Source organism: Mizuhopecten yessoensis, unplaced genomic scaffold (assembly GCF_002113885.1).
Source record: "Mizuhopecten yessoensis strain PY_sf001 unplaced genomic scaffold, ASM211388v2 scaffold3343, whole genome shotgun sequence".
Taxonomy (NCBI): Eukaryota; Metazoa; Mollusca; class Bivalvia; order Pectinida; family Pectinidae; genus Mizuhopecten; species Mizuhopecten yessoensis.
In genome coordinates this window covers 107846-134142 of record NW_018404997.1, presented here as the reverse complement: position 1 = coordinate 134142, position 26297 = coordinate 107846, and the positions used below count along the sequence as shown (strand labels likewise).

Genomic DNA, 26297 nt, shown 5'->3' with positions numbered 1-26297 from the left:
ACGATTGGTTTATGAAGCGTCGATAAAGTAACAAAATAGCAAGCCACCGATGATTGCTGTAAACAGCTAATACTTAGTAGTTTGGTACAATTATGCGAAAATGTGTGATAAATAACGAACAACTAATTACACAAAATAACAAGACAATATAATAAATCACATTCAATACCTCCAAGAAGCGCAGAATTGATTGATTACTTAGAACAAAATAAAGTATTTCATATGGATAATCTATCTATTCGATGTGGCGTGGTCGGCAGGCACAAAGAAAGTGAGACAAGTCAGGGTCCCAACCCTGACAGAGCCACAACGCTTTGGAGATGGGACAATAAAACAAGGAAAGTGAGACAAGAATAGCTAGCGTCGAGTCAATGATTCCGTAAACGTATAGACAAAGACAAGAAGATACGGATAAATGTACAAGGCCACACGATCAGAAAATTCAGAAGAGGACAACTTGAGATAGAACAGTATTCATGTATCAGGGTGTCCTCAGTGTAAATCTTTATATCGATACTGTTTATTTAGTCGTTACACATCATAAAACTGTCATGAAAATATCCGCTCTGATATTCAATATAAAAGTTTGTATATAATAAGCTATATAATAGGGTTTCAGACAAGGTTGTTACTCATTTCCCCTTTTCTTTCAATTTACAACCACATTCAGGCGGCGATATGAGAACGTTCCACCACATGGAATTAGCTGATTTTTGGTACACATATGAAACAAGTAAAGCTCTATCCGATTTTCTGATGGAAATTTGCATCCAAAACTATATAACGGGAGAAAATTGCAATTTTATGGCATTTTTCTTCATAATTGTGTCTCTGCAAGTGCATTTTCATCCGAGATTTTTTTTTTTATGTTTTATGAATAAACACGATGTTTTGGAAATATTTATCAAAAGAAATTTATACTATGTTGCGAATTACAATTTCGAGATAACCTTCTTTTATTTACGAACTTATGTCTTTGATGCTGAAATTGACAACTTTATAAAAATACATTTTCACTGAAATTATGAAATCTGGGTGTCGGAAAGGTGTAAAATTATTCTTCGAAAAAGAAAAAAACAGTAGTTGAGCTAGATAAGAAATTATACGGGGGCAGGCTCCTATGGAGAATTAACATTACTGGAAACAGGCCCTTTGTATAATAATGATGAGACTATACTATAGAGGAAGTTAGCTAAACAATCTATTTGAAAATGATGAAATTCCCAAGTTTAATGTTACAGAATCTAAAAACTTAGAAGGTCTTATATTTTAACTGAGGCATTAAAAACTCATAACATGAAAAAGAATATCAGTCCTGGCTCAAATGGATTCACAGTTGAGTTTTTTTAAGTGGTTTTGGAAACAGTTAGGTACTTTTGTAGTAAGATCTATTAACAATGGTTATGAAAATGATAAATTATCTGTCACTCAAAAAAGGGCATAATTTATTATTTATTACGATCTTCTCGAGAAAAATAAAAAAAGCACTGCATAAAAGTGTTGCAAGAAATCAAATGCGTAACTGTTTGTTGGTATTATGTTGCTTATTAGTCGGCCAAGCACAAGGAAAACACAATGTCGTCAATTTGTGATTATACAGTGGGTAAGAGCGGATTTTTAGAATATACTATACATGCTCTTGCATACACAAACGTTGGAATATTTTTCTAAACATTTCTTTTACTGATGCATTCATGTATTTTTGGACCGTAGCGGTAGCACAATATATAACTTTGCAACAGAAATAACCCGTCACAAACACTGGATTGCGAGTTCATCTGTCATCATTCCATCATCAGCATGTTTTCATTTCACCTCAGAATTATCTCCCTTCACTCCCTGACTCACTGTTACACAGGAATGAAAATGTATCTATTTTTTTCATTTTGCGCCGGCGTTCATTGTAGTTAGCATCTGCTTTTATATCTTATACAAGTACATTTCTTGTTAGGCCTGTGAGTGCCCCTCCAAATTTGGTTAAAACTCCTGTGTTACTTACTAGTTTTAAGGAGTCATACTGATTGATCAGTGAGCATAACTTCGCCATGAACTTTCAATGCCAGGAAGGTGGCACCCTCATATTTGGTTATAACTGGTAAGTCAGTAATATTACACCAGGATATAAGAACCTACGGAGAATTCCATGTGTATATTTGGCTAGGTACATGCGACCTAACAAACGAAGCCAAATCTTTTTATATTTCCTTATCCCATGACTCTGATGCTGCATGTGAGGGGTTTGTGAAGGAGCGTGTTGATAAGATCAACACTTTCTTAGCCCAGTTTTCAACAGTTTCGGTAACTGTTTTGGTGTTAAGCTATAGAATCAGTACAAAGGTGACAAACACCCTAAAGTATCTTAACTAGAAGAAAGTGTACTTATTCGCAGGGAATATTTCATGAACAGTTACTTACAACAAGTGAATCGAATTGCTGAAGTGAGCTCAATCCGTTTTCCTTTGGACATGCTCAAATACTCTAGAGCCCAACGCAGACCGTATGCTTGTTTTAATTTATTCAAAAACGGAATCGATCATATCCCTATATTAGCAAGTAGCTGGATGAAGAGACTTCTTTTATGCTATGGCTGGCAGCATTCATACTTTTGATCAACCAGAATAAGGGACATGGACAGAGGCAGATCTCCTTAGATCTCCAAACATGCTATTGTTGTCATGGACGACGATACCCAGGCTCGTAGGTCTAGGACAAGTTCAGTGCTTGAGGAGAATACCTCATTACATGAAAATTCCAAGCTCCAAGCCGCATAACATCGCTAAGGTGCCTCAGTTTTCAGGCGAGTCACTGATGTAGGATGATGTAGCATACAGAGATTGGCGATATGAGATCCGTTGTTTAATGATAGATCCAGTTATCACTCAAAGCATGCCTGTGCAGCCCATATGCCCTTTGCTTCGTGGAGTTCCGAATCAGGTTCTTATTTCGAATAGCAGCCTGCTAAGGTATCACATCCACTAAAAACTCTTCCATCACTGACCATTGTTCCATTCCCTGGTAAGTTAGTGTGAGAGCATTAACCTGTCTAATTTTATTTAAATGTTAAATGTAATTCATAGAGGGACACTTGAAATCGTACACGTAACACGTCAATATCTCAGCATTTTTATGCAGTAAACTTCTCTAAATTTCTAATACTTAGTAACAGTTTTTGGCAACGGTGCTGGGATCCTTAAGAGCTTAACTGATGTCTTGCAACAACGCTGTCGTGACTTAGTGTAAGGGAATTTGGTCATGTATATGTATATGGCAAACAGGTATAGACGACTTCCGCTGACAGAGGAGAAACATATGGCCTTACACAGGCTTTCATAATTCTAGTTTTAGGCAAACGAACATAGACAGCAGGAGATATGGATGTGTTAAATACTGTGTTGATTGTACTGCACGTTTGTTATGGAGGTACGTATTTAGATATATCTTCAACTTCATAAGGAAATAACATATCAAGTTTGTTGTTTATGTCAACAATGCCTTTTCAGATTGATTTAATCATTTAATCGAGAACCTAATCATATACTGATATCGATTACTTATATCGAGAAAGAAACGGATGTTAATGATTTTGTCAGCGTTAACAATAATTCTCTTTTTTTTTGTAGTGCAGACATATGTGTATAACGAAGGAATTTAACTAGACTATAAATGTATTCTGTTTGCAGTTATGTCGCTTTCCAACAGAGCTCAGACCAGTTCAGGCCGAACAATAGCGTCCTACAACCACAGGCACTCATTGAGTTTAGGTATGTTGGCATGTTGGTATCTGAAGAGGGCTTCAATTAGTTTGATACAATACATGAAACGTTTTTGATAAAGAATAATGAAAAATCAAATATCTCAATTATGTGTATAGATGTTCAAGAAAGAAGTGTTAAATTTTCTTCTAAATATTGCTTGATTGCTTTCGAGCGATATTGTAATGTTGTTTACATATTGTTGTTGCGTTGAATCTGTGTTGTCTTGGTTTTGTTTTATACTATAGCGTTGTTGTGTTGGACCTGTGTTGTCTTTTTTCAATTCTATATTGATATTGTGTTGAATCAGTGTTGTGTTGTTTTTGTTTTTCTATATTGTTATTGTGTTGAATCTATGTTGTCTTGTTTTTATTACTGTATTGTTGTTGCGTTGAATCTGTATTGTAACTGTATTATTTTGTTACATATTGTAATGTTTTGGGACTGTGTCGTTGTAATGTTGAATACGAATGTTTATTTCATTAGACATAGTTGTTTAAGTGATTGATCAGTACGGCCACTTCATATTTTGAACTATATTGCTCAAGTATCGTATTGCATGGTCAATTTACTTCTTTGTACTATATTGTTGTGATATTGAGTTTGTATGTGCATTGCTACTTTTGCCCTGTATTGTTTTACGGTTTGATCTGTTTGGTCACATAATTGTCTGGTACTTCATTTTTTTCGGTGTTAAAGCCGCATGGTTCTTTTATGATTTAAGCTTTGTATTATTTGTTTAGTAATTTACGGTTTTGTCTGTGTACTATCTGTTTTTAGTATATGGTTTAGGCTATGTATTATTGTTTTGTAATATATGTTTTTTTCCTTTTTGTTTAATTGTTTTGTGATATATGGGTTTGGCTTTGTTATATTGTTTTGTTATTGATGGTTTTGTTTTGTGTTTTTGTTTTGTAATATATCGTTTTAGCTGTGTTATATTGTTGTTGCAGAAACAGCTCAGTCACATTATTGCTAAGGTAACTTATTGTTTGCATCCTTTAAAGTTATTTGTTATACCGCTTTTCATGACCTAAACGCTCTTAAAAAATAATGATTATGAATTAACAACACTTCAAAAATCCATGCATACATGTAACATACAACAAAACGCCCCTAAAGGATATATTTTACAATGCAATAACTTTAATATCTATTTCGAAACACGCAAACACACGTATAACACGTCATTTAAATGAAATATAAATGAAAATGATATAAATATTCTGTCATGAATTGAAAATTATACAGTAGAATGGCAAGCTGTGACAATAGTTAATTCATCAAGCAATAGCTAGTAAATACATTAGTTATGAGTGAGACATAGAAGCATTACTAACATTTGTAGATTAAATTGTTAACACAGTACACATGAAGCCATTGTTATCACGTTACACACTTCTTGCCACGCGTGAATCTCATCTGCATTATTATGTACCGGACGTTTAGGCCTGGGTTATACTTGTGTTGATTGATGTCGTCCTCGTGTCATGTGTGCTTTGTTTACAGACAGTTGCTACGGAACATTTGACATTTTTTCTTCTTATTAAGTTATCGCGGTAGTGACATGAATATTAAGAAACATATGCAAATGTATATAAACAGAAAATATGAAAATATATATCAAAATGGCGGAATATGTGACTGTAATGGTATTATATACACGTTGGTTTAGTTACCATTCGGACAACGAGTAATGCTTACTGCATACCAGGTATTAAAGAAAACTACATCATTTATCAAAGATGACATTTGTTTTTTCTCATGTTTAGAAACATTTAAATGGACATTGTTTTTACATTTAAAGATATGAGTGACGCAATGATGCAAAAAAGCAAAGAATTTTATGTTTAACAATTATGTAAATTGTAAACTCCTACATGTCCATGAAACAGTGACAAATACGGCAAAGTGTTATAGGGTCACCCACACACTGTCATATCCACGTAATGAGGAAAAGCCTATTCAGTTTTGCAAACTGCACGCCATTTTGTAAGATAGAAAGCTCACGTAGAACATCGTCTGTCATCAATCGTCCGGCGTACGTCGTCGTTTTCACTTAAATGTCTTGTTTTGTTATGACCCATCATGCGTAAAGTGTTAAAATTAAGTAGAGTATGCAGATTACTGATGTTAAGAGCTATCAAATTGGTTTTAAAAAAACTCTTGTTTCATTTTCAAGGTCACAGGGGTGAAATAAATTAAATAATATTCAATCTTGCTAGGAGTTTGATCTATCAAAATCGACAAAAATTGATCAAATTAGTGATCTTGAAGTGATTTCCAAGGCACGTGGATTCAAAAACTTACACACTTTGTGGTTTGTGACCTGATAGAATAGAGGAATGTCAACTTATTTCAAATGAAAAAAATTGATTTACCATGAAAGTCAATGAGGTCAATTTTGTTAAAAAAGTTCAAACATCTTCCTCTTAAGATCAATATGTCCTAAGATTAGTGATAAACGGCAACATGACCCACTTGCAAAATCTTGATAATTTTATTTTTCTCTGAAAACTGCTTTTTCACGCAAAATATGAGAGAAGTTATAAAATTTGTTTTCACTATAAATTTGTAAGATGTTTATATAAGGCGTGTTTTAAAAGAATTAATCCACAAACACCATTCAATCAATCATACTACGTCATTCCAACAGCCATATATGTACATGTAGTTCAGGGCTCCAAAATTAAACATATATTTCTGAAATAAAGTGAAAATATTTGCCGTGTAGACATGTATATCAACAACAGTTTGCAACTATAAAGTATCATCATGTAGCCGAGTAATAAATAGTACTTATGATTGATTTAATTATTACAAGGTTTATTTCAATGTGCTTAATTTAAATTCCTCATTGATTGATAAGTCTTCGATACACTCAGACATCTAATAATAAATTGCCCTGAAGACAAATTTAGGATAAGCTGGTCTCATAATCCTTATAATTTGGGACAGACTTAGCCGCCATCCAGACCGGATCGTATCATCTCCTCAGAGCCCGGACAGGTTGGCAGTGGGCACCACGCACTAACGCAGAGGCTATAATAGGCCTGACCCTAGCAAACAACCGCTGGTATCATAAAGACAATGCAGCCACGTACATTTCTATACAGGCTATGGAAATGGAACTCCTCGCTCAGTTATCGGTGTGAGTAATTTATCATTTCTAAAACGACTATGCTGTTTAATTGGCCATACCTAAATAGTTAAAATTATAAGGATAGGTTTTCATTTAATTTTACACGCACACATACACACATACCACTTCACTTCTCGAAAACATGTTTTAAGACATATGTAATGAATCGCATATATTATTCATTAACTAAAGACAGATTTCAATGAGGAGTTTAAATCGATACCTCGATGTTGTGCGGTTTTTAAAAAAAATAAAATAATAAAAATAAGGGCAGTCTTTTTGTTCAAGTCTGATTTGTTTCATGCTAAACTAGTATTGCCACCAGGGGAACAAAACAGGAGAGTATGTCAAATTCAACGTGAAAAATCGTTCCCATCCGTGAGTTGACATTTTTAACGCATGCGTTATGATGCTATTGTATTTTCGACGGTTTTATCTCACACATGTAGCCACCTGTATCTGTTAATTATAACTGTGCTATTGTACGTTGAAATCATTTATGTCATTACATTACAGAAAACATATAACTTTAAAACGTTTTGCACTTTGTCAGAGACAAGAAGCTCAAGGATATACGATGGTCAAGGGGAAAGTTAGCCCAATACGTGACGGCATTGCAGCTAACGTGTCACAATCCTTCCAAATTCTTCCGCCACAATCTTCTACGGCTGCTGAAAGGACACCTACAGATGTCAGAGACTTTTTTTCGGGCGAACAGATTTGCTCTGTCCTGGATTGTTATTTCATTGTGCAATAACAAGAAGGCGGTAGGCAATACGACACTGGAAATCATCAATGACAGTCCGGGGGAGTATAAATTCGGTGTTGGTAAGTACGAGACACGGACTTTGTAATAATGGAAACAAAACAGTTATATTGATGTTTGGGGCAAAGGTATTTTGATATCGGTATTGGTAATACAAATACGGATTTCTGCAAAAATAAATGTTTTTCTTTTAATATCTGCCCACCCCCCTAAGAATATATGAGATATAAATTTGGAGTTGCTAAGACCAAATGTTATAATACAAATGGTAATTATAACCAGACATGAAGAACTGTGGAACCTGATACCGTAGCACTTACTATATTTCAATAAAGCATTTTAAATAAGAGTTTTGTTTTCAACTTCAAAAATATTCCATACACATTGTATAAGGATGGACATGCCTCTTTTTAACATCTATATTGGTCTCGTTCATGTACGGCAAACAACAACAGACATTTTTGAGGGAATTAGATCGTGCTTTCTATGGCTACTAGTTCCGTCAACGGTAGACGTCATTTGGAAGCCATTTGTTTATTTTTGTCATGAATTTGACGTCACGTCGTGACAGGTTCCCGATTTCACAAACAGTTAACGGTAATACCCGAACAGTTTCCGATTTGATAACATTACTGTGCATTAATTCTTTCTTCATTGGATTGTAACATTTTTGATCGGTAGATTTATTTAACGACCGAACCAAGCAAATGTTACCGTTACATTACAAAGAACGTACGCATTGCATATGACGTTGCAACGGTGTGTGAGGTCATTTCTTTTCCAAATAAGGCTTTCATAAAAGTAATAGGTTATTAGTTGATCACCAACCTCTGCATTATATGTGGTATAAATAGCTTGTGATTATCGCTGCGGCTACGCCTATGACAGGAGGGGTTAAAGTTGTGAAAGGCATGTGTGTCATATTTTACAGGTTATTTCTTTTGACAGTTTGGAAAGTTATTATCCAAGATGTCAGTTAAACGGTTAAAAATGTAGCACAATCCGTGGTACTCAGGATTTGAAAGAAAAGAATCCAGAACATAGTTTATCCCTTAACAAAGTATGTTAAGATAATATCAATCGTAATGTGGTCATCAGATCACTTGGTATTACATTGAAGTTGCATTGTCCTTCAATTGTTAGTAAAAAAGGGGAATTAGAAACAGCCTAACAAACCAGTTGCCTTTCAATAGAAAAGGTCATACATACATGAGATATCAATTTCACGTCAATCAATAGCTACTGGCAACGTTATCCGCTTACAGAGAAACAGACATGTTTAAATATCCATCGATTGTCTTTACGTTAGACATACACGATTTATTGTTTCTTCGAGCCTCATATTTCTCGAGTTCGAAACCCAATTCAAACATGCTTATTCAATGAGAAAAAATACGTGTTTCTCTACCAAAAGGACAACAAATAGTTGTTTGTTTGTTTGTTTGTTTATGTTTAACGGCCCATCGACGGCTGTGGTCATTTAGGGCCATGGTGATTTATTTATTTATTTTACTTTTTTAACAAACATGTGAATAGCGAAGATAAAATCAGATAAAATGGTTCAGTTTAAAAGTATTCGCATTGTATGTGTAGATAATAAAAAAAAATAAAAGGGGGTTAAGATAATAAAAGAGATAACGAATAGATGATATGGAATATGCGAGATATATATAACGTCAAAAATGATAAGGTTGGTTAAAAGACATCAGAGTCTATAAAATAGACCGATGTCTTTCAAATAGTTAAATAATGCCTTCGAATCCACGGAACTGAAAAGTGTTTTCATATCCGGGACTCGGAAGTAGTTATCACGAATGTGTTTAAAGTCGGAACATTCTATTAAAAAATGCTCCACTGTAAATGGAGTGTCACATGCGTGGCATGAGGGTATATCTTCTCGTTTTAAAAGGTACGAATGAGTAGGATATGTGTGCCCAGTTCGGAGCCGAGCGAGGACAACTTCCTCTCTACGATCTTTCCGACTGGGAATAGATGTTTTAAGTTTCGGTTGAATCTTAAAAAGTTTGTTGTTGGTCTCCAGAGACCAGCGTTTCTGCCATTCATTTTGAATGGCTGTACGAATAGTAGGTTTAAAATCTGTGTATGGTAGTTTGATATTTGTTTGTTGGAGATTCAATGCATTTTTTGCTTCCCTGTCAGCAAATTCGTTGCCTTTTATTCCGACATGGCTCGGAATCCATAGTAAAGTTATTTTAGACTTTTTTTTAGCATACGAGATATTCGAAGAGCAAGGTTTTGTACGATTGTGTTTTTAGGATCTCGTAACTGTAAACTCTGTAGGACAGATAGAGGGTCTGAACAAATAATTGCCTTTTTAATGCGGTGTTCATCGATATGGTCGAGGGCCATACCAATGGCGCATGCTTCAGCAGAAAAGATGGAGGCGCCATCTGGTAGTCGGACTGAAGTGCAAGTATTGGCAGTACAGCAGGCTGCTGCCACTTTCTCATCTTCTTTGGAGCCATCGGCGTAAAGTTGTGTATGAGAAGGGTAATTCGAAATGCATTCCCGAAAGGAGGATTTATGTTCTTCGGGCATAACACTTGATTTCCCTCACTCATGTAATGTAAAGTTAAAAGGGGTTTGAATGGTCCACGGAGGAACATCAGATATGTTAAATTCAGCTATGTCCGTCAATTTTATGTTGAGTTCTTGCAGGAAATTCAAAATTCGGATACCAAATGTTGGCAGAAGTTTTTGGTTTTGCGTAAATATGTTTTGGTATTTGGGGTTGAATACTTGGTTGAAAGCAGGATTTTTAGGGTTTGATTTTAATTGAGTTGCAAATTGTAATGAAAGTTTTATTCTTCTGTCATAAAGGGATGGTTCATTTGCTTCCACGTACAGGCTTTTTACAGGTGTTGTTCGAAAAGCTCCCAGGGCAAGACGTAGCCCTTGGTTATGGATTGGATCTAGCATCTGAAGGTACGAACTGCGCGCTGACCCGTATACCATAGAACCATAATCCAGTTTTGTTCGAATAAGTGATCTGTATAGGCGCAAAAGCATTTCACGATCCGCTCCCCAATCAGTATGAGAAAGGACTCGTATAATGTTTAACGCCTTGGAACACTTATCCTTCAGATACTTTATATGTGGTATGAAAGAGAGTTTCGAATCAAAAATGAGGCCGAGAAATTTAGTCTGTTCAACAACAGGAATTCTAGTGCCATCGAGTGTTAGATTTGGGTCATTGTGTGCTTTTCGTTTTTGACAGAAATGCATGCACACAGTTTTGGATTTAGAGAATTTGAAGCCGTTTTCGTCTGCCCAATTTTGTAGTTTGTTTAAACTCTGTTGAAGTTGTCGTTCTATCGTGTGCATGTTCTTAGATCTGTAACAGATCAAGAAGTCATCCACAAATAACGACCCTTCTGTTGATTGACCAAGACATTTGACTATATCATTGATTTTAAGACCAAACAGTGTGACTGATAGGATTCCACCCTGTGGGACTCCCATTTCCTGTTTAGACGTTTCAGAAAAAGTTGAACCAACACGGACTTTGAAGTGTCTATCTGATAGGTAATTAGATATAAAATTGGGAAGGTTTCCACGTACGCCAAGGTCGTGAAGATCTTTCATGATGCCATACTGCCATGTAGTATCATAGGCCTTCTCAAGATCGAAGAACACAGCGACAAGGTGTTCTTTCTTGGCGAAAGCCTCTCGAATGAACGTCTCTAATCTGATGAGATGGTCATTTGTCCCTCTTCTATTTCTAAAGCCACTTTGAAGAGGGGATATTATATCGTTGGCCTCAAGAAACCAAACCAGTCTAGTGTTTATCATTCGTTCTAAAGTTTTACATACACAACTAGTCAGAGAGATAGGACGATAGTTGTTTGGGTCAGTAGCATCCTTTCCCGGTTTTGGGATAGGTATAATTGTGGAGTTCTTCCACGAATCGGGAATCTTTCCGGAAGCGTAAACTTGGTTGAATATGTAAAGAAGGCATGTTAGTGAAGAGTCCGGTAAGTGCTTTAGAAATTGATATGGAATATCATCAGGACCTGAAGCAGTGTCCTGTGATTTTCTAAGCGAATCAACAAGTTCTGGTAGGGTAAATTGTTCATTATAACTTTCTTTGTTTGATGATTTGAAATTGAGCCGTTTCTTTTCTCTCTTTTTTTTCAAAGACTGGAATTTTTGGGAGTGGTTTAAAGGGGATGAGTTTTTAGCTATGTTTTTTGCAAATGCATCAGCAATTTCAGTTATAGACGAGAAAATTTTGTTTTTATTAATGAGGTGGGAGGATGTTGCCTTTTTCTTTTTCCCACTTATTTTCCGAATCATATCCCATACTTTTTTTGAGGACGTGTTTGATGATATCTTGGATACATATTCTCTCCAGCTGTTTCTTTTGTCAATTTTAATTGATCGCCGAGCCTTTGCCCGCCAAATTTTAAATTCACTGTAGTTTGAAGCAGTTGGGCAATTGAAGTAGCGTCTTAGAGCAGCTGCCCGATTACTGCGTGTTTTAAAAGATTCTTCAGATAAAAGGAACTTCGTAGGTTTTGGAGCGGATTTTGGAATTGTCTTTTGGGCAATAGAAGTGAGTGTTTCAGTAAAAGTTTTGATAGGGTCGTCGAGGTTAGTAAAATTGTCTATGGTTAGTTTTTCAATGCACATGTGTTGGAATTGGGCCCAATCTGCTTTGTGCATATTCCATCGAGGTAGAGGATCATCAAGAGGAGTCCCAATATTCTGAAGAAAAATTGGGAAGTGGTCACTCCCACAAAGATCATCATTTACCCTCCAGTCATAGTCAAGTAAAATGGATGGATGGCATAATGATAGATCAATGTGGGTACGAGAGCCTGTAGCAGGGTGTAAATAAGTAGGGGTATTGTTGTTAAAAAGGCACAAGTTGTTTTTATCTATAAATTCCTCAATACGTCTTCCTCTCTCGTCTGTGTTGGGAGAGCCCCACAGGCTATTATGACCATTAAAATCACCGAGGATTATGAATGGTGTTGGGAGCGGGGAGACGAGATTATTGAGTTGCTCACAAGTGAAAACAATACTCGGAGGGAGATAAATTAAACAGACGGTTATTTGTCTGTGTAATGTTGCACAGACAGCAACAGCCTGTAACTTTGTGTTTAACTTGATCATTCTGTGAGGAACATTTTTGAGGACAGCTACCGCTGCGCCACCTGCTGCTCTGCTAACTACAGTTGGAATGTTAGTGTAGAGTGAGAAATTTCTAAGCGTGATTGGGTTTTTGAGCATGATTTCTTGTAGACAAAAAATGGCGGGTCTAAATTCTTTTGATAGATTGTGAAATTCTTCTATATTTGCCTTTAATCCGCGGATGTTCCTTGGATAATTGTATTATTTATCTTTCGCTATTTTGGCTGGATTTCGATGGAGTCGAAGCACGAGGCGCTAAGGCAATCGTCTCCATCTCATCATCGTAATCTAGAAGGACATTGAACCGGTTTGTCGGGTCCTCTGATCCTTTGCCAAAGGTGACATTCAGATCAGGTCCATCAGATTTGCCCCTCGCTATTCTAATTTTTTTCCTAGGTCTGTTGGTAGGTGATGTTACGTGTTGCTTCATTTGGGACCGAGGAACAGATGTGAGTGAGCGAGATCGCTGCGACCTCATCTGTGCTCTAGATGGGCCAGCCTTTGGAGGGTTTTCTCCTGAAGAGGAAGGTGTTTTTGATGGTGGTGCTGGTTTTGTTAGTGTTGCTGGTTTTGATGAAGCTGCTGTTTTTGAGGGTGATGCTGCTTTTGACAGGTTGTTCGGTTTGGTTGATTTGGTGGGTTTGGTTAAAGTCGTGAAACGGGATGGGTCCCCCGTGAGGATTTTAAAGTTCTGTTGACCAGCCATGTCTGGGACTTGTGAGCCCCAGGCAGGTATGTCTTCAGAAACTTGAACCGAAGCATCCTTGACCGTGACACTGTCAACCGGCGCCTTGCCTCGAGTCACTTGTGCGTAAGAGGGTGTAGCAATGTCTGCACAAAGCAGATTGGGCCCAATTTCAACACATGTGCATTGAAAAACTAGCATCTCGTATTCCTGGGGGAAGAAGATCCTGGTAGTTGAGCAGAGTCGGAATCACTGTCAAACTCTTGATAGGAAGGAGACATGATCCGATATTCTGCAACATACTGCTTTGGCTTCGGACTCTGGGTAGACGAGAGGGGATATGGGCCCTCTATCCCCAATCGGCTGGTCACGCCGCGCCCTTGGTTTACATACTCCCAAGAAGGCGGTTGCTTAGGGTCAATCGCGAGAGTATCCTCTTTCAAATACAATTTGTAGTATGTATATTCTTACGAGTATACATAGAATAGTATACTAGTAAGAATATACATACTACAAATTGTATTTGAAAGAGGATACTCTCGCGATTGACCCTAAGACACCGCCTTCTTGGGAGTATTTAAACCAAGGGCTCGGCGTGACCAGCCGATTGTTGATAGAGGGCCCATATCACCTCTCGTCTACCCAGAGTCCGAAGCCAAAGCAGTATGTTGCAGAATATCGGATCATGTCTCCTTCCTATCAAGAGTTTGACAGTGATTCCGACTCTGCTCAACTACCAGGATCTTCTTCCCCCAGGAATACGAGATGCTAGTTTTTCAATGCACATGTGTTGAAATTGGGCCCAATCTGCTTTGGGCAGACATTGCTACACCCTCTTACGCACAAGTGACTCGAGGCAAGGCGCCGGTTGACAGTGTCACGGTCAAGGATGCTTCGGTTCAAGTTTCTGAAGACATACCTGCCTGGGGCTCACAAGTCCCAGACATGGCTGGTCAACAGAACTTTAAAATCCTCACGGGGGACCCATCCCGCTTCACCACTTTAACCAAACCAACCAAATCAACCAAACCAAACAACCTGTCAAAAGCAGCATCACCCTCAAAAACAGCATCTTCATCAAAACCTGCACCACAATCAAAACCAGCACCACAATCAAAACCAGCACCACCATAAAAAACACCTTCCTCTTCAGGAGAAACCCCTCCAAAGGCTGGCCCATCTAGGGCACAGATGAGGTCGCAGCGATCTTGCTCACTCACATCTGTTCCTCGGTCCCAAATGAAGCAACACGTAACATCACCTACCAACAGACCTATGCAACATACTGCTTTGGCTTCGGACTCTGGGTAGACGAGAGGAGATATGGGCCCTCTATCACCAATCGGCTGGTCACGCCGAGCCCTTGGTTTAAATACTCCCAAGAAGGCGGTGGCTTAGGGTCAATGGCGAGAGTATACTCTTTCGAATACAATTTGTAGTATGTATATTCTTACGAGTATACATAGAATAGTATACTCGTAAGAATATACATACTACAAATTGTATTTGAAAGAGTATACTCTCGCGATTGACCCTAAGCCACCGCCTTCTTGGGAGTATGTAAACCAAGGGCTCGGCGTGACCAGCCGATTGTTGATAGAGGGCCCATATCACCTCTCGTCTACCCAGAGTCCGAAGCCAAAGCAGTATGTTGCAGAATATCGGATCATGTCTCCTTCCTATCAAGAGTTTGACAGTGATTCCGACTCTGGTCAACTACCAGGATCTTCTTCCCCCAGGAATACGAGATGCAACCCACGGCAAACAGGTTGGCTCAAATTGGAGCTACTGTGAAAGCCTTCTGCTACGATGACGCCCAGCGCGCCACAATCATACCCCCGAAATGATCACATACGCACTGAGCACCAACGTACCCAGCTTCGGGACGTGGACCTAGCTTTCTTGGAGGCCTCACACAAATAGTTGAATATGCCAAAATAAAAAAGTTTATTCAAAAGTGACGATGATAAAGTTGACATATAGATGAGATGTAAACATCCTGTTTGTATCACCAATACCTGATCAGGTTATGTTGAATGCACACATTGGTTTAAAGAAACATCTGAAAAGATTTACTTGAAGATTGATATCATTAAAATGAATTGGTTCCTTACGACAACAATTTCAAAGTCTGTTGAACATTTATATATTATACGATATATCTGTTGAACATTTATATAGTATAAGATATATCCAACCAGTTTCGAAAAATACGTTATTTTAAACGTAGATGAGAAGATTAAAAAACACACTTTTATATCAAAAATATACATCGCCCTGTTTACTCTTACTCAACTCTTTCTAATGATGCATATAATTTTGATTTGCTCTATCAAAACTAAATGTGTGAATAGTTCCAGTTTAATAACAGAATTAAAACGTCGTTTCACTCTCTATAAATTATTTTTTGTCGTGTGTAAATAATAATTTCCTTTTCAAAACTAAACGTTAAACTTTTTTTCATTTGAATTACGTAGGTAAATTCAATTTAGACTAAATAAGTGAAACATAAATAAAATGTTATGGGTAAGGTAATTTTTCATATTTTCTTTAGATGAGGCATCCATGATATTGATGGCGACCGTTTGTTTGAATGAAACAGCAGCAAAATCTGCGGCCGAGAAGTTCATAGTGGAGGAAATGAGAATGAACATGACGCAATACAATGAATTCACTATAGGTCTTGCAGTACAGGTAATATTTATTAGGAATAACGATAAAAATCATATACTGTACTTAGTTAATAATGTCATTATTAATTTTATGTACGATAGCCTCGGATCCTAGTTCTTGGAGACACAGTTGTAAATATATAAATCAGAACAGACACGCCTATGTATTTTTTCGTATTTTGTGGTATATAAATATGCATGTGGTTTTTTGGGAGATATCATTAATTAAATGTACGATAAAATATTTGGTTATAGGCGGCTTGATCCCTTTGAAGTTAACAGCTTTGATGTGTGTTATAAAAATACTGTGTCATATTTAAATGTTTATTAACATTCTCGTCGTAAATTTGTCGGCAATAAAAACAATGAAAAATTACAAGTACAGTAAACATTGAAAGGAATGAGCTGTTGTGAAACTTATCTGAAAATTATGCAATATCTAACTTTTTTATTTTATTTATAGATGCCTCTTTTATATCTTTGATGTCTTTGTTTTGGTTACATAAAACAACTTATGATTAATTAATTTATATAGAAAAATAATATAGACATTTCGAAGGTGCTTTGAAAATATAGTATTAACACATCAGTGTAAAAATAATTTAGCTGATTATAATTACCTGTATTATTCTACCATATCATACAGTTGGGATCAAACTTATCTTGGTAGCCTAGTGCACTAGCTTGTACACTTGAGTTCAGATCCTTGTGCACTTGAGGTAACACTGAAGTGAACTGGAGTTCACATCGATGTTCATTGAAGTTAACTACAGTGCACAAGGTAATTGTTTCATGATATGTCTGGTCTTTTCATGTACTTTGTTTATATACTGTTTTTGTCAATCCAGGCATTGACGGCAGCGAAAGCAGTCCAGGTTGATGATATCATATCAACTGCGCGGTATGATCTCGGAAAAGGTACGGTATAGACTGAAATGACGAAAAACTTTTTTTTTCTAAATTACGTAGGAAAACAATCCAACAAAATAACTAACACGTGTTTGTAAAAGGAAGGTTTTGGTGACAATTTTTTTCTTTATAAAGACAATATATTTACATTGTCGAAATATATCTAAAATTATCGGCAATCAACAGTTTATGTCTGTAATTATGTGAAAAATATTGTTAATGTTTCTAAATTTGATTAGTGTTGTAATCGTAACTTTGACTTTTCATCTCTCTACTGTAATGACAATGAGAATGGGAGTAGGAGGAATGTGAGGTAATTTCATTGTCATTTTGCGATACAATAATAAATGAATAAAAATGAAAATAACAGACCACAACATCGATAGAATGGCAATAAATAGCATTAACATCTTTTGGGGAAAGACACGTTGTATCTCCCTCCGTCCTCGATATCCAGGGGTTACGCTCACTTTCGCTCTCTACGAATGTGAGCGTGACCCCTGGATGTCGAGGATGATCCCCCTGTAACAAAGGTTATACTTGAAAATGTGCAACATTTCATACTTCACTGAGGTGATTCTACACACAGAAGTAGGTTTTGCTGTGTTTTTTTTAAAGAGACCAAGAAATGGAATACCTGTGTTACATGTGATACAATAGCATTTGTTTCACGCTTGATACAATACTACATTATTTGATATTACAATAACTAGTACCAATTATATCGATTTCCAACTAGCAATACTGGGAAGCAACTTGCTGGAGTACCCCGGTGCCGCCTCTAACGTGCTTCCTGCGCTAGCTAAGAAGTCATATCTAGATGCCAGTAAAGTCTACTGCCCGAAGAAAGGTTCGTAATATATGTTTTATATCCTCCCGTAATTTATGTCATTTGTAGGAAATAGTTAATGATAATAATTTATCTTTTCAATTATAATTTTAAAATATTTTATTGTTAAAACAGAGGATTTACACTCATCACAGAGATCTACAAGAACACAATAACAATACATGTAATAACCAAAGGATTATGTAACAAACTAAGCCTATTTCAGTCATTTCCTAAAGTTTTTGGGGGGCTCAACAATTGTTACCGATGCCTATATTGTTCGTCAATCATTGATCTTGCATCCGTTATAAAAGGTATCATTTCCTGGAATAAAACCTCACTAAAAAGCATATTTATAAAAGAGCTTTGTCGGATATACGATTCTCTTGTTCAATGCATCAATCAACGCTGATTTTTTTTTATTCCAGTTAATAAAATTATAAAAGTAAAATCTAAAGCCTCCATTACCGTGGAGATTCGTGTAATTGATGACCTCATCGGTAACACTAGTACGAGCTGGAATGTGATATCACGAAAAGGTTCTACCCTGTACAGCACGATGAAGGACTTGCAGAAACAGTCTGCTACATTCAGGTAATGCTATAAGATTGCTGCTAATGTAAAACTCCTATTTCAGAATACTACTTCGCTGTATTGTATTCTGAATATCAGCCCTTCTGTCACCGGTTTTTCAGTTTTAATTATTAGAACATGAACTGATTTAAGTCCCCTAAACGAAATCGGTGACATATCAATTTTGATGCATTTTTTGTACTTATTACAGTATCAAGTCCCACGAACGAAGTGGGTCTCTATTTTTTCCAACATGTGTAGATTTCCTTCCTTCCACCCTCCATCCCTTCCCTCCCTTGTTAAAAAGGTCCGTAATATTGGTTTGTATCTAATAAATGCCATACTTTCAAATCCAGTTGATCGAAATAGAACAAAATCTCCAATTATTTAAAAAAGAAGAAGACACTTTCATCTAAAATGATCACACTTGGTATTTACCAGTCTAAAATCGTTCCATAAAAACATACATGTTTTAATGATAGACAAATAGAAAGGTTCAACAACCTTATTAATGTCTTCCGAGGAATTACAAATTCCACTTGCAAACCACTTATACAATATGTACAGAAGACGTAGCAGTCTATGTGATTAGTTATAATTTTAAACAGTGTCTTGTAAGCCATTTTAGGCTGAATATCATATACAATTACATTTTCTATTTTATGCATTTGTTAAATATGATACCAGGTGTCAATCAGAAACATTTTTTTTGAAAATAATCTTCCTTTTAAATTATAATTAGCTACTAGTTAGGGTGAATTTGGCAGACCTCGCTGGTAGGGGGCTCCCCAACCCTTGGAAACCAAAATTTCACTACAATGTAGAACTAAGAAATTATTCATTTTATTTATCTCCATTGTTATTGTTTTTTTTTAAAGACATCATGTTTTAAGGCAGTAAATGTAAAAGAAACCTAGTATAGTATTTAATATGTAAGGACAAAATCCTGGAGTTTGTTAGGTAGGGGCTGTCCCAATTCCCTGCTCTCTGGATTGGCACATGTGTTAGTTTGTTTTAATTTATTAATTTATTATGTATAATAGCTGTTCTTAACAAAATTATGATATGGTCTATATATTTTTACATTAAGATGATTGATCCCTGTTATGTAACTATATGTTTTTATACTGTGTAACTATATACTTGTACGATGTAATTGTGATATATGACACTATAATAAACAAAATTGACTTGACTTGACTAAAATAATACACCAAACCTATTTGATAGATCATGTCTGTTAACATGTGACAATAACCCTAAATCTGCAGCTTCAAATCCGAGCGGACCTCGTTTGGAAAGTCCATTACTGCAATTAATGGAGTGGCCAAGGACATTGACAAAAATATATCATGGCGATTGGAGGACGGTTCCGGCACTGCACTGGCTAAAGGTAATCACTGGTAGTCTAAGATTGGTATAAACTGTTTTACTCCATATAATGCTGACATAATTATAAGTATGTTAGAATATTTCCTTAGTAACAGTTATGTGCGATTTTATTATATTTTTCTTATCTATTCAAAATGTATACATTCAGCAATCTTTAACGGGGCAATACTCTCAGATTATCTAATGTTAAAGATTACATATTGTTGAGCCTTTTGACAGTATCAATTATAAGTTTGTAATAAAAAATAGAGTACATTGATTGATTCGGTGTGTCACATCGGTTAATCTGTAGTATCGTCTCTACGTACCTGCACTTGGCTATGTTGTAAGTGTAACCTGTTATGCATGAGGTATGCAATGTTATATGTTACACCTTATAATGTGTTCAGTGTTACAACTGTACCTGTACTTAATTAGGCTTCTAGTGCAACATGTACAATGTACGTCATCAGATATGTAAACTTAACTATAAATTAGTAGGTATGTAAAAGTTACCTGTATAGGATCATGTAAGTAAAATTACATGTATATGGCTATATATGTAGTTAAGTTTACATGACAAAGGTTGTAAAGTTTCCTTTATATGATAAGGTATGTAAAGTTCACTGTTTATGATTAGGTATTTAGCGTTACCTGTTTCATGAATAGGTGTGCAGAGTCATCTTTATATGACAAGGTTTCAAAAATTTCCCGTACATGAATAGATATGTTAAGTTACCTATATTTGATTAAGTATTTAGAGTTACCTGTTCATGACTAGGTATGTTAAGTAACCTTATTTGATTAGACATTACAAGTTACTACATACCTAATCCTGAACAGTTTACTCTTAATACCTAATTAAATACAAGTAACTTTGCATAGCTAGTCATGAACAGGTAACTTTTAATAGCTTATCAAATACGGATTACTTTACATATTTAGTCATGAACAGGTAACTCTTAAAACCACGTCATGTACAGGTCATTCTACATACCTAGCCATGGACAGGTAAATGTAATATCTAGTCATGTAGAGATAGAACTACATACCTAATCATGTGCAGGTAACACTACATACCTAATCATGTATAGGTAACTCTACAAACGTAGTAATGCACATGTAACGTTTAATACCTATTCATGTCCAGGTAATTCTAAATACCTAGCTATGTACAGGTAACTCTACCTACCTAATACCTGTACATGCTAAGGTACGTACTGTTACCTGTACATGATAAGGTACGTAGAGTACCTGGACATGATAAGGTACGTAGAGTTGCCTGTACATGATAAGATATGTAGAGTCACCTGTACATGATAAGGTATGTAGAGGTACCTGTACATGATAAGGTATGGAGAGTTACCTGTACATGATAAGGTATGTAGAGTTGCCTGTACATTATAAGGTGCGTAGAGTTGCCTGTACATTATAACATAAGTAGAGTCACCTGTACATGATAAGGTATGTAGAGTTACCTGTACATGATTAGGTATGGAGAGTTACCTGTACATGATAAGGTATGTAGAGTTACCTGTACATGATAACTTATATAGAGTTACCTGTTCATAATTAGGTATGTAGAGTTACCTGTTCATGATAAGGTACGTAAAGTTACCTGTACATGATAAGGTACATAGATTTACATGTACATGATAAGGTACGTAGAGTACCTGTACATGATAAGGTACGTAGAGTTACCTGTACATGATAAGGTACGTAGAGTTACATGTACATGATAAGGTATGCATAGTTACCTGTACATTATTAGGTATGTAGAGTTACCTGTACAGGATAAGGTATGTAGAGTTACCTGTACATGATAACTTATTTAGAGTTATCTGTTCATGATTAGGTATGTAGAGTTACCTGTACATGATAGATACGTAGAGTTGCCTGTACATGATTAGGTATATAGAGTTACCTGTTCATGATAAGGTATGTTGAATTACCTGTTCATGATAAGGTATGTAGAGTTACCTGTACATGATAACTTATTTAGAGTTACCTGTTCATAATTAGGTATGTAGAGTTACCTGTACATGAAAAGGTACGTAGAGTTACCTGTACATGATAAGATACGTAGAGTTACATGTACATGATAAGATATGTAGAGTTACCTGTGCATGATAAGGTATTGAGAGTTACCTGTACATGATAAGGTACGTAGAGTTAAATGTACATGATTAGGTACGTAGAGTTACCTGTACATAATTAGATATGTAGAGTTACATGTATATGATAAGGTATGCAGAGTTACCTGTACATCATAAGGTACGTAAAGTTACCTGTACATGATATGGTACGTAGAATTACCTGTACATGATAATATATATAGAATTACCTGTACATGAAAAGGTATGTAGAGTTACATGTACATGATTTTGTCATACTGCAAAGCAATGTTCAATGTTGCAAACCGTTTGCAAACCAAATTGGTCATACTGCAAAGAAAAATGTCGCACGGTGATTGGTCGAATTGCCAAGGTACCTGAAGATATGTTAGTATCCTTGCCGGGGTACATAAGAGCACGCGCGCCTGCAGTTGTAAGGGAGATAACTCGCAGATTCGAATCGAACACACCGGAGAACGTTCGTCTGCTAATGTCAACAATGAACAAAATGGCGAAACGGTTTGCAAGCCACACGGAGAGAAAAATTGAGACAAAACGGGCGTCACTTATACCTACAAACACAAAGAAAAGTAACAATTCAGCAAACAAAACATTCAGAGCATACTTAAGCGAAAAGGAGCAAGACACAGATTTTGAGGACTTCTCGAAGCCAAGATTAGACGAGGAATTGGGTCATTTTTATCTCGATGCAAGGAGACAGGATGGGTGTCTTTACAAGACGACAACGCTTGAACATTGCTTTGCAGTATGACAAATTCGTTATACAGGTCTTTGGCAGGGTACATGGTCTCATGTTCGCTGTCAGGACCTTATGTACCCTTCGCCTTCGACTCAGGGTACATAAGGTCCTGACAGCGAACATGAGACCATGTACCCTGCCAAAGACCTGTATAACTAATAATATATATAGAATTACCTGTACATGAAAAGGTATGTAGAGTTACATGTACATGATAAGGTATGTAGAGTTACATGTACATGATAAGGTATGTAGTGTTACCTGTACATGTTTAGGGATGTATTACCTGTATATGATTAGGTTTGTAAAGCTACCTGTACATGATAATATATGTAGAGTTAAATGTACATGATAAGGTATGTAAAGTTACCTGTACATGATAACTTATTTAGAGTTAAATGTACATGATAAGGTATGTAGAGTTACCTGTATATGATAACTTATTTAGAGTTACCTTTTCATGATTAGTTATGCAGAGTTACCTGTACATGATAAGGTACTTAGAGTTACCTGTACATGATAAGGTACGCAGAGTTACATATACATGATAGGGTTTGTAGAAATACCTGTACATGATAAGGTACGTAGAGTTAAATGTACACGATAAGGTACGTAGAGTTACCTGTACATAATTAGATATGTAGAGTTACATGTATATGATAAGGTATGTATAGCTACCTGTACATGATAAGGTACGTAAAGTTACATGTACATGATTAGGTACGTAGAGTTACCTGTACATGATTAGGTACGTAGAGGTACCTGTACATAATTAGATATGTAGTGTTACCTGTACATGTTTAGGGATGTATTACCTGTATATGATTAGGTTTGTAAAGCTACATGTACATTATTAGGTATGTAAAGTTACCTGAAAATGATATGGTACTTAGAATTACCTGTACATGATAAGGAACGTAGAGTTACATGTACAGGATAAGGTATGTAGAGTCACCTGTACACGATAACTTATTTAGAGTTACCTTTTCATGATTAGTTATGCAGAGTTACCTGTACATGAGGTACGTAGAGTTACCTGTACACCATTAGATATGTAGAGTTACATGTACAGGATAAGGTATGTAGAGTTACATGTAGGTAGGTAGAGTTACCTGTACAGGATAATTTATTAAGAGTTACCTGTTCATGAATGTAGAGTTACCTGTATTCAATTTTTCGCTTGAAACATAAACGTCCGTCATTAACAAATCTGTATTGAGAACCCAATGACAGGAATATTGCTTCAAACTCTCTCTATATATAGCATTAAGGTTCATGGTATTCCTCCGTTCAAAAGTTGTATTCGACATTTGACATTGGCCGAATATCTTGATAATCGTACGGCCTACATGTCGGTAAGAATATATTGACTCTTAATGAATGAAGAAATACTAGATAGTAGTTTATAATTTATTAAGAGTTACCTGTTCATTATTAGGTTTGTTGAGTAACATGTATATTATTAGGTATATAGAGTTACCTGTTCATGATAAGGTATGTAGAGTCACCTGTACACGATAACTTATTTAGAGTTACCTTTTCATGATTAGTTATGCAGAGTTACCTGTACATGAGGTACGTAGAGTTACCTGTACGTGATATGGTATGTAGAGTTACATGTAGGTAGGTAGAGTTACCTGTACACCATTAGATATGTAGAGTTACATGTACGTGATAAGGTATGTAGTGATACCTGTACATGTTTAGTGATATATTACCTGTATATGATTAGGCTTGTAAAGCTACATGTCCATTATTAGGTATGTAAAGTTCCCGGACAATGATATGGGACGTAGAATTACCTGTACATGCTAAGCTATATAGAATTACCTGTACATGCTAAGCTATATAGAATTACCTGTACATGCTAAGCTATATAGAATTACCTGTACATGAAAAGGTATGTAGAGTTACCTGTACATGATAAGGTACGTAGAGTTACCTGTGCATGATAAGGTACGTAGAGTTACCTGTACATGATATGGTATGTAGAGTTACATGTACATGATTAGGTACGTAGAGTTACCTGTACATGATTAGGTATGTAGAGGTACCTGTACATGATAAGGTATGTAGTGTTACCTGTACATGTTTAGGGATGTAATACCTGTATATGATTAGGTTTGTAAAGCTACATGTACATTATTAGGTATGTATACATGTAGTTACCTGTAAATGATACGGTATGTAGTTACCTGTACATGCTTAGGTAGATCGAGTTACCTGTACATGATTAGGTATGTCGAGTGAACCTGTTCATTATTAGGTTTGTTGAGTAACATGTATATTATTAGGTATATAGAGTTACTTGAACATAATAAGGTATGTAGAATTACCGGTTTATTATAAGGTATGTTGAGTTACATATATTATTAGGTAAATAGAGTTACTTGAACCTGGTAAGGTATGTAGAGTTACCTGTACATCATAAGGTACGTAGAATTACCTGTACATGATAAGATATATAGTATTACCTGTACATGATAAGGTATGCAGTGTCACCTGTACATGATAAGGTATGTAGAGTTACCTGTACATGATAAGGTATGTAGATTTGCTTGTACATGATAAGGTATTGAGAGTTACCTGTACATGATAAGGTATGTAGAGTTACCTGTATTCAATTTTTCGCTTGAAAAATAAAAGTCCGTCATTAACAAATCTGTATTGAGAACCCAATGACAGGAATATTGCTTCAAACTCTCTCTATATATAGCATTAAGGTTCATGGTATTCCTCCGTTCAAAAGTTGTATTCGACATTTGACATTGGCCGAATATCTTGATAATCGTACGGCCTACATGTCGGTAAGAATATATTGACTCTTAATGAATGAAGAAATACTAGATAGTAGTTTATAGATGATAATCTGTAATTCGTTAATACCTGTAAGACATGGACTGTTTGTTTTACAGGTGTGAGTGAAACAGTGCCGAAGGACGGAGATGTCTGCACCTTCCGTTTAACAAAAGCTTGAGTAGCATTTGTGACACATCGATATTGTACATACAATGTACTTCATATAGTCTGAAATAAACATTAATATCAAAAAAGTTCCTGTTTTGTCTTCACTGATACAAAGGTTTTACTACGACAATCTGTCTGTCTATACAATCTGTCTGTCTATACAATCTGTCTGTCTCACAATTATGTCTATCTCACAATCTGTCTGTCTATACAATCTGTCTGTCTCACAATTATGTCTGTCTCACAATCTGTCTGTCTATACAATCTGTCTGTCTCACAATCTGTCTGTCTATACAATATTACTTTATAAAAGACATTGTGTACACTCTCTTGTCTCAACCCTCTTCGCTTCGAGTCTTCGCTGAGTACTGGGCAGCCAAACTATTACCTGAGGTTTAACATTTCCCTTTCCACGGACCACACCCATGTTGGATCCATTTCCTCCCATATTGGAAACAAACATGTCCGTGTCAATACTCTACACGAGTTCATATGCATGTATTCCACGGAAGGCGCGAATTAATACACCTATGTTAATTTCATAGTTTCATTTACAACAAAAAATCCTGCCTCATTTTTTATTTTCAATGTCAGATAGTC

At 36.1% G+C, this 26297-nt stretch overlaps 1 protein-coding gene across 1 annotated transcript; it reads left to right on the top strand.

The window, feature by feature from the left end:
• The first annotated feature begins 3208 nt into the window (after positions 1 to 3208).
• Positions 3209 to 25781, top strand: LOC110447403. Its single transcript, XM_021493068.1, has 10 exons — positions 3209 to 3420; positions 3681 to 3761; positions 6711 to 6903; positions 7448 to 7722; positions 16057 to 16196; positions 17023 to 17092; positions 17823 to 17933; positions 18341 to 18506; positions 19757 to 19878; positions 25646 to 25781. The coding sequence occupies exons 1-10, from the start codon at positions 3372 to 3374 to the stop codon at positions 25705 to 25707; spliced, it is 1269 nt and encodes a 422-aa protein (XP_021348743.1). The 5' UTR covers positions 3209 to 3371; the 3' UTR covers positions 25708 to 25781.
• The last annotated feature ends 516 nt before the right edge of the window (positions 25782 to 26297 follow it).